This window comes from Acanthopagrus latus, chromosome 21, assembly GCF_904848185.1.
Source record: "Acanthopagrus latus isolate v.2019 chromosome 21, fAcaLat1.1, whole genome shotgun sequence".
In the NCBI taxonomy this organism is placed as follows: Eukaryota; Metazoa; Chordata; class Actinopteri; order Spariformes; family Sparidae; genus Acanthopagrus; species Acanthopagrus latus.
The window spans coordinates 12,542,868-12,557,950 of NC_051059.1; the positions used below are offsets into that span (position 1 = coordinate 12,542,868).

General features: G+C 40.4%; 1 protein-coding gene across 14 annotated transcripts in view; it reads right to left on the bottom strand.

Moving 5' to 3' along the window:
- Window positions 1-15,083, bottom strand: part of epb41l3b (erythrocyte membrane protein band 4.1-like 3b) — a 56,658-nt gene that overhangs the window by 14,044 nt on the left and 27,531 nt on the right. For 11 of the 14 annotated variants that reach the window (XM_037084926.1, XM_037084932.1, XM_037084928.1 and 8 more), the window contains exons 4-14: window positions 8,925-9,029; window positions 8,615-8,657; window positions 8,422-8,497; window positions 7,983-8,201; window positions 7,164-7,251; window positions 4,989-5,141; window positions 4,261-4,358; window positions 3,587-3,762; window positions 2,883-3,073; window positions 1,861-2,445; window positions 461-514 (exon numbers count right to left, since the gene is read on the bottom strand). In XM_037084926.1, coding sequence (XP_036940821.1) covers window positions 461-514; window positions 1,861-2,445; window positions 2,883-3,073; window positions 3,587-3,762; window positions 4,261-4,358; window positions 4,989-5,141; window positions 7,164-7,251; window positions 7,983-8,201; window positions 8,422-8,497; window positions 8,615-8,657; window positions 8,925-9,029 — 1,788 coding nt within the window. The remainder of the gene's footprint in view (window positions 1-460; window positions 515-1,860; window positions 2,446-2,882; window positions 3,074-3,586; window positions 3,763-4,260; window positions 4,359-4,988; window positions 5,142-7,163; window positions 7,252-7,982; window positions 8,202-8,421; window positions 8,498-8,614; window positions 8,658-8,924; window positions 9,030-15,083) is intronic. The other 3 variants (XM_037084934.1, XM_037084933.1, XM_037084935.1) reach the window with 2 other exon arrangements.

A 15,083-nucleotide genomic window follows, 5' to 3' on the forward strand; every position in this document is an offset into this window, starting at 1 on the left:
CTCAAAGTTTTATGACAGTAGAGATTGTAACCAGGAAGCTGAAATAATGAACTGACAAAGTGATTGTTTTTAAAATTTGTTAAAAATCACGTAGATCTTACAGCAACTGAGGTAGTGGATGCTGATTTATCTCAGAATATGAAAAGTAAACATCAGGAGGGGAAAATTAAAGAACTTATAAATGAGAGACTACATCAAGTCGTGGACATGACTTCAGGAAGACTTTGGCCCTCCATTTCAATATGTAGCCAGTGAAAAAGAAATGTTGATATAAGTACATATAAAGTGTATTTACAGACACAAACAAGAAGTAAATGAGGACAACGAGATGTAAGGCATGCAGGACTTCAAGTGCACAAATGTGTTTTACACCTATGACTCAGCACGAGTTTCTTCCTCTTCTCCGTCAGGGCTTTTTTCCATGCTATATATAAAAAAAGTCTTTACTCGCCGTACAAACCTCTGTGGCGGTCATCTCTCCATCAAAGGCAAAGTCAGTTTGTTCGCTGTCAGTCTGTTTTCACAAACAGACCAAAAACCATTCCAAGCAGCAGACAAAGAAAACGACAAGAACCCAACTTGTAAACCCTTGAAAATGCAATTCATCATCAACAGAGATCCCCATAGCCACAAATGGAACGAATGGAAATGCACTGGCCGTTTTCTGTCAGCTACACGTTATCAGACACTACGCTACAGAAAAGAACAAAAGAAAGAAACCAAAAAAGCAAATGAAAAATAAGCAAGCAAAACAGACTCAGAGGAAGTTTAAACCTTCGGTCGGTCACTTTGACATGTAAATTTGCTTTGGATTTGACAGGACTCAATCCTTGTGAATATTTATATTTTTAATTCATTACTACTCAGTAAAACATTCGCTGTGCTGTTGCTGGTAAAACAACACTGGATACTATAAAATATTCGATTTGATAATTTTGAACAGTAACCTGACTTTCAGGCCCTCCCCCCTCCTCTCCATGCAGGTTGAACCTGGAGGTGATCTGGATGCATCTACAGTAACCGTCTCTCTGCATCACAGCATGCATTACATTACACTAATCACTTGTGATTCAAAAGGGTGTTACTTCAGGCGAGAAACATCTCATTTTGGCACTCAACTGTAAGCTTCTTCTGGCCCTTTATAGCAGAACTTCAATTTAAATTATTCATTTCAATTAGTGCTGCTTTGCTTGACTCAGATAGCAATGCAGAGAGACTGAGTGCAATGATAAATATGGAACTGTTTCCATGCAGCTGGTGTTGATCTTGTAGCAATCAATTTTTAAAAATGTGAATCCATGAATGTGGATACTATCACTGAGATGGGTTAGGCACAAATTATTTTTTTAAATATGAGGTTTGTTGAAAGATTAGTGACTAAATGAAGAAAGGTGACCTCTGCAAATCCTCATTATATCTAATAAATATGCTCAGTCAAACATGAAAATAGATTCATAATGAGCTGTTTCACGCTGTAGCATGTAGGAGAAACTATTTCATGGTAATTTGTTAGTGATGCTGCATTAAGCTTACGCTAAAATATTTGTGTCTAACCCTCTCATAAAGTAAATGCAGGCTGATCAAACATGAAATGGTGCGACTTGCAGGTTCATCTCTGTATACTTGTGATGTTGATGAGGATGTAGTTTACAGGATGAGAGTGTGACCGGGCAGAGATGAGGTTCTGAAAGTAGGAGAACTGACAGACACTGGGACAGACAGAGTCTCCAGGTCGGCTCTGAACTGGTGAAACAGCAGAGCGAGATACAGGACAGGATAAGGGGTTAACCATAGTAATGAACTGTTGCTCTAAGCCAGAGGCAGGTACTGGAACATACAGGCGTACGCACACACACACACCTCCTCTTCCTCTGAACTGTCATGGTCATGGTAGCCCTGGGCTATGGAGGCGGTCAGGGAGGCTGCCTTGGGCTCCAGGTAGCAGAGGCACAGCGCCAGGGGGAAGGAGAGGGTGAGGGCGTAAGGGACGGAGAAAGAGGTGGAGAGCAGGAAGAAGAAGATGAAGAGGAAGCATGGGATGAGCGATGGGGACTTAATGGGCAGGAAGTTCTGAGCGCACTCAGGGAGGAAGCGCATCTCGGACAGATCAGGGAAAGTAATGTAGCCGTCATCGTCCAGGAAGGCGGACAGGTCGGGCAGGTGCAGGGAGAAGGAGAAGAGCGTGCCGCCACGCCTCTTGCCCTGCTCGAGCCTCTGCTTGCGGGCCGAGAGCAGCAGCGCTTGCTCATCCAGCAAGGCCGCCTTGCGATCGGCGAGGGCTTGCCGACGGCGGCGCCCAGGGCTGCTCTTGGCTGGACTGACTGACGAGGCCCGTTTACGCGCGTTCTCCCTGCGCCTCCGCCGTACTTTGGTCGATGTAACAGGAGATGAGGGGAGCGAGAGCTCATTGCGGAGGGGGTCGATTGTGTGTACACGAGGGGAGCACTGATAGAGGGAACGAAAGAGATGATGTGTGTGTAAATGGAGAGGAGTGACGGGGAAGGGGGCGAATACGCATGAGCACACACACAAACGAGTATAGTGTGGGGTCAAAGGAAGGACAAGAAAAGAAAAGCTAATTAGTAAAGCGCACACAAGATGAGAAGCACTTAGGCCTAGGCTACTGCAGTGGGTTAAGCTGAAAGCAACTGGGAGATTGGCATCAGCCATTAATAAGTATATTAAGAAACAAAACAAAACTAAAATATCAAAAACATCTTAAAAGAGACAAAGTTTCAGCAGGTTCTAATAAACATCCTCTGTGTCTTTGACAATCTGGTGGAAAATTTGTTTGTATCACCGAATTCAAAAACAGTTCAAGCCAGTTGAAAAGTTCTTTCATCCAAATTAAAAGCAGCTCTGCCTGTTAGACAGCGGTTTACCTTTGTGTCTTGTCTGAGCGGCGTTGCAGGTTCTGGCGTCTCCACCTGAGCGTCCTCCTGCTCCGCCTTCTCTTCCTCTGCTTTCTTCTCTGTCGTTACCGTGGTGATAATGTCCCCCTTGGCGATGACTTTGGCTGCTCCGTCAGCAGTACTGTCCTTCATGAGAGTCTCATGGTTCTCCATGATAGGTGCTGGAGGACGGAGGACAATGATGGATGTGACGGCACGGAATCAGTAATGTTGGACACCAATGGTCTGTTTTTGACTCAAGGAAAAATGTAAGCAGAGGAATAAATGGGTTGATTTGATCCTGCACATTGTAGCTTTGTCACGGCACTGAAGGTGTGCCAAACATTTTAGCTCTGCAGGCTTTCAGGTGGAAAGCACATTTTTCTTCCTTCAAAGAAATAAGAAAAGGGAACAAAAAACTCATTCAAACTTGTTACAAAAAGTCTCCGTCATAATTTCCTGTCACAGAAAGCAGAGTAGTGGCTTTTAGGGAAAACTCTTTCCCACGAGTTCAGAAAGTCTCACTAAATAATCATATTTAAAATCTGGAACATCCACAATGACTCAGTGGAACTTCTAAAACTACCCCTAATTAAAATAAACTGGATAAATGAAACACACACTGAAACATTTTAGCCATTTCAACTTGCGTGGAACTTGTGGCTGAACATTAATCAAAATCAAATGCTCCTCACCTCCGTCTAAGCTGCGGGACATGTTGTAGCGTTTGCTGGAGGAGCGCTCGAAAAACGGAGCAGGTCTGATGATCTGAGAGCTGGCCCTGCGGGTCTGAGCCTGCGTTCTGCCGCTGTAGCGAAACTTGGAGCCGAGGCTCAGGAACTTCTTCGGCGGCACCTCGGGGGATACGAGCCTGTCACAAGTTACAGACACTCACATTAATCATGCCAGAAATAAAAACACTGATTTAAGCTATGCACTGTTAAAGATTAAAACTCCTACTCATTTGATTATTCTCCAGAGAGCCTGCAGGCTTGGCTCGCTACTCAAAACAACCCTAGAGATCATTTTGTGCTTAAAGCAGCACAAATCAGTTTTGCATTTTTTCCAAATGGCAACAGAGACTAGCAGCCTGAAAACTGTTCCCATTTCACCACAAAGAAATCCTCTGCACTAATTATCAGGAAACTCATGTTTACAAGCCTGGCATGACTGTGATCAATCAACAACAAAGGACTTGAAGAAATGAAGAAGCTCATGCTGGTGAATCAAACTCTTAAACCAACACACTGGATGAAAAAAAAAAAAAAAAAAAAAAAATAAAAATTAAAAAAAGATGAATAAAATACCCCATGGCATGGCAGCTTCAAAAGCTGTTTTTCATCACAGTCACAGCTCCTGTATTTCTCACCTGAAGAAGGTGTGATGCTCCACACAGACCTTCCACAGCCTTTTGGCAGCACGATGATTTGGAAGCTTGAAACCGATTGTGCTTTCAAACTGCTCAAACTGCAACAGGGACAAAACATGTGTTTATTCATTTAGGTTGAATTCCTTTTGTATAAATGTATGGATATATTTTTTTTTCTAAGTTTTTTAACTCTACAACTGTAAAAGTGCAACTGTTTAATCAGATCTCAAAAAGATTATTTTGATTCTGATTCAATGTCCCAGTCGAATGTTTCTATTTTCGTTCACTTCTGTGGTATGATGATTTTCAAGGTGCGATAACCCTCTGAGAAAATATCATGGCATCAAGGTATGACACCATTATTATTATCAGTTACAAATGTTCCTTAAGGAAATGACAAGAAGAGTTTATTTTGGCTGAACAGACGCTTTAGTATAATTTCACAAAATGTTATGTCCTGTTATAAAACTTAATAGGAACTTTGAATATATATATCTTTTTCACAACACTAATGTGGTAGAATATAAATAAACCTTTAAACTGGTATAATACTGCTACCATTGTTGGGTCAGACTGAATCCTTTAACCAACAGGATCACTCACAAGGTTTGGCGCACTTATAAAATGTTACTAAACAGAAGCTTATTTGATGGCTGCTGGACAAATCAGGCCTGGATTTAACTGTCAATAATTCTTGTTATCATTAGCTATAATGTCATTGTTCTCACCTCGCCAGGCCGGATTTTGATATAGAAGTTGTTCCTCTTGTAGGAGATCTTAAGGATTTTGGGCCAAGCAAACCTGTTGATCCGCAACCTGTCTCTGTAGATGAGTAGACCACTTGCACAAACTCCCAACATGATCTCTACACCCTCAGAGTCCTGGGAACAACACACACACAAACAAACACAAATGATATTAATGAAACCCCTTCACAATGTGTCACTTTGGTAACACAGGGTCCCTGACAATGTCAAAGAAGAAGCCACTGACCACCATAGCTGCTCTTCTTTTTGTGTTCTGCACAATATAAACTCCACAGGATAAATATAGGAGGTTCAGGAGCCAGTGCACAGCAGGGTAAAGTAGAATTCAACAGAGTCAAATGTGTGATAATAATGGGGAAAAGCAGGCAGGTGGAGAGTGGAATCAGGCATATGACACTCTTATCTGCTCTATGCAGGCTGTGGTGACGCTGACTACAGACTCAAGGCTGCAAAAGCAACAGTGAAGTCTCGGGCGATGGTGGATGAAGCACAAAATGATGCTCTTCACTGCACAAAGCATGAGATGAGCAGGTGAAACGAATGATGATGTTTTGAGAGGGAGGCTGGTCTAAAGCAGGAACAATCAGTCTTAACAGTTGACATGACTAAGGTGGTATGTTACCATGCACGAGTCGACACTACACACACACGCAGGTAAGCACATGAGATGCAGCCTCTTACCTCTCCCTCAGCTGGAGCCAAGCTTTCATAGAGATTCCCTACCAACTTTGCATTTAATGAGAGAGGAGAGAAGACATATATATTTTTTTCTTGTGTATCAAATCTGACTCACAAATCCAACAGTGAGCTCCGACGTTGGCTCAGTTTGATCAATGCCGCTTCCTCATCTCTGTCATCTCCTCTTAGCTGATCTAAATCTGCAAAGGCAATATCCTCTCCATCGCTCACACCTAAACCCATTTTGACTTTCAAAGCTCTTTTGATAACTGATTGATATCAAGACTGTAATCTAGCCCTCTCTTTACTGCTTGAGTTCTAATGGCGTGTTTGATCCCATCTGGCCGGTGGATTACAAACAGCCACCCTCCCCTCATCCCTCCACCCTTCAGGCCCCAAATCCACACAGGCAGCGGTGACACGATGTCAGTCAATCAGCGGTACAGCGGTGGCATGTTAGACTGAGGCATTACTGTGGCAGCCGTGATGTTTTTGAAGCAGCGGTGTTGTGGTAGCAAGCGTCACTGTTGACTATGTGAGTGGAATGCATTAGTCTCCTCTTGCTTAAAAACAATACAAATAATTATTTTAGACATTTCATCTGCATATTTCTTGATGAATCTTGGAGACACCCACCATTGCTGGAGTCACGTTCCAGCACATTGTTTCAGTAAACACTTTAAAGAATAGTTCAATATTTATGGCTATAACTGCCTTCTTGCCAAGGGATGAATGTGAGAAGGATACCACTCTTAAAGTATTTATAGTACATCTGAAGCTACAGCCAGCAGCTGTTTAGCTTAGCTTAGCACTGAGACTCAAAACAAGGGAAGCAGCTAGCTAGCTCTGTCAGAAGATCAAAGAATATTCCATTGGCGACAGCTCACTAATTAACAGGTTAAGGCTCGTTTAGAATTCAGGCAACTGTAGTTTTATACTTGCACAGACTAAAAGCAAGACTGACACCAAGACCCTGGGAAGTTACAGCTAATGATTTATGACTGTACCTTCATATTTGGCATACAGAAAATGGAGAGTGATATCTGTCTCCCTACTTCATTCTTGACAAGACAGCAAATGTGATGTAAAAAAAATATACATTAATACTTCATCTGCATATTTTTCAATATATATCAGAGACACCCAGAATTAGCTAAGATATCATGCTACATATAGCTGATTTCTATAAACCTAGTAATCATTTTCCAATGCTAACTCGTAAACTTGACAGGGGAAACATCTGATTTCCGAACATTATATTAACAAACTAGACAACAGAAGCTTTACGTCTACAGCTATTCTGAGACATCGACAGCTATGATGGGCAGTCTCCAAACAAAACCATTTTCTCTGGTTTGGATGCTCTTTAGTGAAATAAGACATTAAGTTTGATTGTGAGAGACACTATGTTTGGGTATCACTTCTATAAGAGGAGTAAAAAAAACTTGTAGCGTGTACCTTAGCGTGGTGGAGGTCCACACCGTACATGGACAGCTTCTTGGCATTTTCCAGAAAGTGAATCTCTGCTTCAGCTGGTGTCATCCCCCTGATAAAAGAGACCAGATGAGGTCAACAAATTTAAGTCTAGCAAAAAGAGAAGTAATGCTTTCCCACCAGTGCAAATATGCAACGTACTAGACAAGAGTCCAATAAGATCGAAAACAGGGATAATTCACAGTTTTATTGCTTAAAAGCTTCTGAAAATGGCTTCTTTTATGGAACCTTTTAATAGAGCACCATGAGTGCATCCATTTTTAGCAGAGACGGTCTTTGGAGAGACTCTAATCCTTGCACTGTCATTGCCTTCCTCCATCCACTGGGCAAGGAGGGACTGCATCAAATTACACACAAATCATTTTAATACAGGCAGAATGAAGGGCTCAGACAAAGGACAGCCAGCTACATCCATTTACAGGAAAACACAAATCCAATATCTGGAGTCATGCTGCCTTTCTGGTCAGATTATTATTCCAGGCCGTAAAACATTCAACTAGGTTGACTGAGTGGCTAAGAGTTGTCAGATTCAGGGTTTAAAGGCTCCGAATGACCATTTTCTCAATCAGCTTAATACTATGAGCAACAAGGTCTAATGTGATGTCAGAAATTCTGTTAATGCTGAGCTGTTTAGTTTTTTTTCATGAGATAAATATCTCTCACTTTTCCATCTCATTTTCTGTATCTTACTATTATTCATTTTTTTTCTCAGAGTAGGCAGTACTCCAGAGCTCCAGAACAGTTAAAGCTTGGTCTAAAAGAAGAAATGATGCTGAGACTAACTTGTAGGTCTTGTGGAGTTCCATGACCTTCTCCTCTAGTTCTTTGGTCTGGTTGGGTGCGAAGCGCAGTTCGCTGATGTAGTCGCTGCCCAGTTCCTCGGGGTCGTAGTCTCCCAGTTCAGACTGCACTGTGTAGGAGCCAAGAACTGTGTGGGTGGCAAAGGAACAGGGCAGACGGCCTGAAACCACGTCATCTCTCAGCTGCAGACACAGGTAGTACCTGAGACAGAAAACAAAAACTGTTAAAATGTGTTCTTTGTCTTCAAATCTAACATCTGGATATTTAATTTAAATGACCTGCATTCATTTTCCTTTGTAAACTACATTACAAGGCATCGAAATCAATAAAAATTAATCTGAAAGTCTATTCATACGATGAATAGACAAAACTTCTTTCAAACAAAGATCACTCAACAGTTCTAAATTGGCTAATCACTGACCTTGTGATGTCCTCAGTCAGCTGGGCGGGGTCTGGGGGGTAAAACTTGACGTTGAAAGCAAAGTTCCAGGGACCGGCTGAGACGAAAAAGGAACATTGAATTATCAAAAAGGAGCATTTTATAATTGCAAACACCTCCATTTGCCTGTTGAGGACGAAACACTTGAGTGACTTTATTAAATTATTAGACTTACTCCTGATCTGCTTCTTCAGCTCCTTGGATGGGTCGAGCCAATTCTGCAAAAGACAAAAAGCATTAATCTTCACAAGTGGGGGAAAACGACTGAGAATCAAACTTTCTAAAGTGGAACATAGTCACAGTCTCCTGCATTAAAGTCTGAAGATTAATCACACATTATTATTTAAATGATGTTTAAACATTTGAATGTGAATCCCATTAGCGTATTTCTCACTTCCATATCCTTGTTTTAAATACAGTGCCAGTTTGCCAGTTAACAACCCCACAAAACCTGATTGTTAGCATATCATTTAATGTTCCTTTACCTTCTGGTTCTCTACATCTCTGTATGTGATGCCGAAGTAGTCCTTCTCCAGTAGATTGAGGTGTTCACATACTTTGTCAAAGAGCATTTGACCCTTGGCTCGCTTCTGTGAGAAAAAACATAGACATCTTTTAAAAAAAAGGATACAATGGAAATTATCCATATTAACAAAAAAAAAAAAAAAAACCCAAAAACTTTTATCATAAAGAGAGGATCATTTTCAAAGCATTATTCCCCCGAAAAAAACCTGATAAGGGAGTTATCATGTATGAGAAAAGGGTTATATTTTGTGGTGGTGTTCCAATCCTAAACAATCTAAACTAGACTGCCTGAAAATTAATGCATAATGTTATTTGTGAACCTATAGCATATTCATCAATTCCCAATACAGCAATAAACAGCAAGGACAAAAATATGAGAATAAAAAAACAATAGACAAAAAAGAAAATGAGAAAACACCCGTGACTATAAAATGTAACAATCTGTGGCTGTTGATGCCACTGGATTACACTTTCCTTCTTTCTCTTCATTATCTTGAGATAATTAAACCAAAGACAACTCACTTCCACAAAACGTCAACATGAAATTCAAACTCTTGATTATCAAAATAGCACGATGATGCAGCTCATTATACATCAGCATCAGACGGCCGTTCCTTTGTGAAGAAACCCTGAACAACTGGGCCACTCTGGATCGATTGCTCCTATAAAAAGAACAAGTATAAATATGCCTTCGTATTCCCAAACTCAAGGTGAACATCGGCTACGCAAACATTGAAAACCAAATCGATTGCACATCTCTAGCCAAGTGCTGGGTGTCATCGGCTGGAGCTCTGTTGTCTCTCCCCTGCTGGAGGAGGCTCATTAATCCAAGCGCCCCGACACAGACGCCACCTTCCTGCACAGACCCAGCTCCTCAAAACCACCACCAAAGCTTATTCTACACATGCCTGTACATCTGTCACATTCACATGTCGGCAGAGTAGTTCACACATTAAACAACACACACATCTAGCTGGCAGGTGTATAATAGTAGGGAACATTTACAGGAGCATCCGCCCACACAGTTTCGTCTCTTGAAGCATCCTCTCTAAGACGAGAAGTATACAGTGTCTCTGTGTGATTTTAAACAGAAGGATGAAGTTGCTGTTGGCAGAGAGTTAATCCTACCAGAACATCTCAGAGAGAATTAGCAGAGTCATGTCAGACGATTGCTGCAACAGTGGCTTCTCAATGTCTGGCTTTACTGACAAAACCTCCACAGATACAAACACACAGACAAAAGGAAAGGTTGTGATCTGTAAGCCTTTGCTTCGAGAGATGGAAAATATGTTAACAGATGCAACTGACTGATCTGGCTCCCATCCTGTCTTTCCCTGAGGTTGCTTAGGATAAAGAATAGAGACGGAAATTGATCTCGAATTAGAACATAAACCTTGATCAATGTCAAGATACAGCAGTCTAATTTTAGAGCATTGATGGCAGCAGTAGCTAGAGTTTGGATTATGTGAGCCAACAATCAAATCATATATTAAATGTATGGCTCCAACTAATGATTATTTTCATTAGCTGTACATCTGCAGACCATTTCCTCAATTAATGTCTTGGAAAAAAAAACGAAACCCAACATACTTATAACTGAAAGATATTAAGTTTACAAAGATATACAACACAGAAAACCAGCTAATGCTCACACTACACACTTTTTTACAGTGTATTAATCTGGGGTCACAATAACTGTAGGGTGACCAGCATGAATGAACAAGTCAGCAGCATTTTAACTCATGTTAACCATGTAAGCTATACCTTCTGTACTTTCTGTAGTGTTTTTTGAGGTGGGAGGTTTGTCCGAATCATGATAAGTTACAAAACAAACCAGTATAGCTAAGAAAAAAAAAATACTGTACACTTGGGGAAGTAATATAGAAACTATTTGCTTGTGTGACATAAAATTAGCTAACAGTTCGCCATCATGGCCACTTTGCACAAGGAATCATGGTCAGACATCATCAATGTTATGTTAATTATTTGTTCATTAGTTTATTACAAATTTGTTGTCTTGTTGGCATCCTGTTTAAGTGCTTTTTTCTGACACATATATCTTAAATGTTAAAATATTGAACCTGCAGTAACTCTGCGGACTCCCTATGGTAGAGTCTATAACATCCCCAGAGTGAGATGTGGGATTTCCCCCCCCCTCCGCTGAGGCAGAACACCCTCTGAAGTGAAGTGGAGGAGGTTCAGCAGATCTCTGTCAGGGAAAATGATAGGAAGCGATTAGCGGAGACATTTTTTCCCACAGGAGGAAATTGAGTTGAGCTCGAAAACTACAAGGTCAGGGGGATGAAAATGTCAAATCCTGACATTCTGGTTTCAAATAGGATTGGGAGGAGGAGGAGGAAGAGGACTCGCTGGCAATTATCCGAGGACCCTCTGACCTAAATTGTATCACTGTGTCCAACACTGTAATCTGACCTAGCTCGTGTGAGCTGTGGTTCACCCTCAGCTGTAAGGACACTTTCATGCAACAGATTTTTTCTTTTCAAGGAAAGCACTCCCACTGGTCATGATTGTGCCTTTGTGGTTGCTATGACAACTCCTCTGGTAAGCAAGCAACTGATTAGCCCTCTTTTGTTGTTGCTTGCTTTTTATTATAATGAACGTGTTTGTAACTGATTGTGAGTATTGTCCACACAGGTGTAACTCATTCCTACTGCATCCATTACCACTGCTTGATGTTGTACTAATGCTCTTTGCAAAGGTGCCTGATTGTGTCACAACCTTGTGCAGAAGCAGACGAGGCTGCTGCTCTGATAGCGATGTGGAATTTGTTAGGACAAGGACTTCCTAAAGTGTACTTACACAGCAGACCTGCATTTATTCAAATCTTCTGTTCTATAATAATTTTTCTATTACACTGCAATCCTAAGGGGCACCCACACACTGGAATCACAGCTCTTTGGAACTTTTATTAGTGACCTTTCAACCATCATGGGAAAGAAAGGAGGGATAGACACTATTTAGTAAAATGACAACTGAATCCCATCTCCTGGGATTTCACAAGCTGCTGAAAGAGTGAATATATAATATTCATAAACCACTTAAAACATGACTAATTTTCGGTTGATTTACTCATTTTGCTTGATTTGGTGGGGTGATGAGCCCCTGCAACAGCTCAATCAACAAATAGTAAAATGTGATAAAATGTGTTCCTGAGTTTTACGGACAAACATGTCATCATTTTCTTTCTTTCTCTGCATTTTCTTTCTTTCTCTGCTTGTTCCTTCTGCTCACATCCCCTCTAATGCAATCTAATCCAAGTTTGGCTTTAAGTGTTCATCCTCTATTTGGTGTCAGTCTTGGGACAAAGTGAGGAGGGGTGAGACCTGTGCCAGGGAAGCCTCAACGCAGGCCGTCTTGGCAGGAGTGGGACGGGGAGATTACAGTCTAGTAAACAGATGGGACATGGTTTATAGAATACACTTGTGATTAGACACAAATACACACTGTAAACAGTGTCGTACATTTCATCTTCAGAGCTACACACTACTGGAGATCAGCCAATTTAGTATCATTTATCATAGGATAAACCTCTTGAGATGAATCATCTCACTTTCAAAAGGGTCCCAACTGATTAAAGTGATAATGAGGAAGTGAGAGTTTGCATTTCTTGACACTGAAATAATAATTAGAGGCACTATAAAGGCCAATTATGGATTTTTCCCTAAAACAAATGTAAAGATAATTATTTAGACAATTCAAGAATATAACTCCTCAATTAAATAAGAATTCCAAATGATAGCAATTCATAAAATAAGCCCGAGAAAGCAATATCACCTGTGATTTATTTGCTGTGAAAACAGAGATTTAATGTCTTCTGTGGCACTAGAAAAGCTTAGTAAAGTCTGGAAAAACATCCTTTGATAATGATGAATTGGGTTAGCGGAGCCTTTAAAAATGATCACGTGGAGTTTAAAGAAAAGGATTTAAAGACAGATGCTATGGAAGTTGCCTTTTTGGGAGCTTGACTCACATTAGGGACAATAAATCAGGATGTATTTTGGCTTTTGTTGCATTAATTTTGACAATTCTTTCTTAAATTCCAACTTCATAGAAGTGGAGCTCTGCTATAAGCTGATGGAGAACTGCTTTAAAATACTGTCACATCTGGATAAAGGGTCATTTCCTTTAAGCGCACTCTGTGCAGCGCGTTCACTTCATGCATCTAAATTAACAGCATTGTCTGCACCTTTTGAGCATCCGTCTCAAGGGCATGAAATCCAGACTTGCCCCCATTTCCACACCACTGTCCTTAAGAATCCCTCATTGGCCACAGTGGGACACTGATTAATCATGCCAACATACAGTCAATGACACTGATTCCCTCTAATAAATGTTCCCATTTCACAGTCAGAAGCCCTCACCTCACCACCACCAAAACAGTTGGATAATCCCCCTGTCAAAACCCCTGGTGGGAAGGAATCTGCTCAAAGAAGATTTGAGGAGGGGGGTCTGCTACTCCCTATTCAGCCTGCTGACACATTTTTGGAGTGTACAAAGTTGAAAGTCTTAAAAGTTTGAGAAAAGGCTGAACTTGCTACTGTTAAAGAGTGAAATGTCAAATACGTTCACTATTCAGATTTATTCCTGAATTCATAATGTTCCAAGAAAAAGACAGAAGGAGCCACTGTATGTTGTGGAGTGCCAACACATTTTCCTCGACTGATGAGGGCTCCAGGATATTTAAAACTACAGATAATCAGAGTAATTGTCCCACTTGAGGCTATATACTATGAAAACCAAAATAAAATAAATAGCTAAAAAAATAAATAGATGTCATTAAATGCACCTAAAATATGAACAATAAAGACATCAATAAAATACTTCATCAGTAATTGCCCAAATACATTCTTAGATTTTTAGGGTCGTCATCATCAGTTATAATTTAGTAACTATAGATTATCCTTTGCATCTTTTTCTGCATTATGTTCTATAAAAAAAAGTTTTTGAATATGCATGTCAGATAACATAAATACATAAAGAGAGTAGAATCAATCGAAAAGTAAATAAATACAGAGGCAAATTAGAACCAAAATATAAATTCATGTCATGAATGTATTTTTTAATGCTATTAGTTAATTTAATGGCTTAATTAATGGCTATTTTTTGGCCATTTGTCTATTGATGATTTTGCCAGTCTCAGTCCTCTGTAACATATATTGCTGCAGCAAAGCATTCAACACGACTCCAAAGCAAATGTGCGGTTAACCTTACAGAGTATGTAACGGATTTCTAAATCAGCCTACATTCATCCTGGCTCCTCTCTATTGTGACACAATTCCATCCTGTTCAATTCAATCTGAAGCTGTTCACTTTCTGATATCACTGTTTCACTACACTGTCCGGCACAGAAGGTAACAAATCCGTCCAACATGATTAACAGCTGACTCAAGCTCCATTTTTTTGGTAACATATCATTTCCATATGATAAAAGCCACACTGCTGCCCCACATTTACAACACAGAGACACATGTTTTTCACTGATTGTTGGCCCTCCTTTCCTCCTCCTAGGGTTTATTCCTAGACAGGCGGATGAGCTTTGAAGTAAGAGCTAAACATTTAAGACCCGTTCTGTCAAGACTGCACAGAGGAGCGTTGGAGGGAAAACAAATCCCACAAAGCAATTTGACACAATGCAAATGTAAATGTGCAGTGAAATCCATGAAATCCCTACTTGTGAGTCGGGCTGTCGAAGTAGTGCGGTTTATTTGTGTTTTAATACAACAAGCCAGGAATCAGGAGACAGATACAACCAGAAATACGAGGTACAGCAGAAGGATAAGTGTTACTTATAACCACGACAACCAACTTTTGTTTTAGCTTATAAATGCATTTATCAAAGTTTCCGTCATCTGTCAAGCAGCATTCTAATGTTTTGGTATAATGGCTTAAATAATGCCACATGTAGCATTTTGCTTATTTAAATCAATATAGCTTTTTAACCTATAGTGTGTGTTTGCAAGGTATCACCATAAGCAGATTACAATATAAGCAAACCTCAGACAGATTAGATAAACTACACTGCCAATGTAATTAGAGAGTGATAGACAAATAAAGGTGCAAACTTTAAAAACCTTTGAACCTGTCTTGTTTGGTTGTTC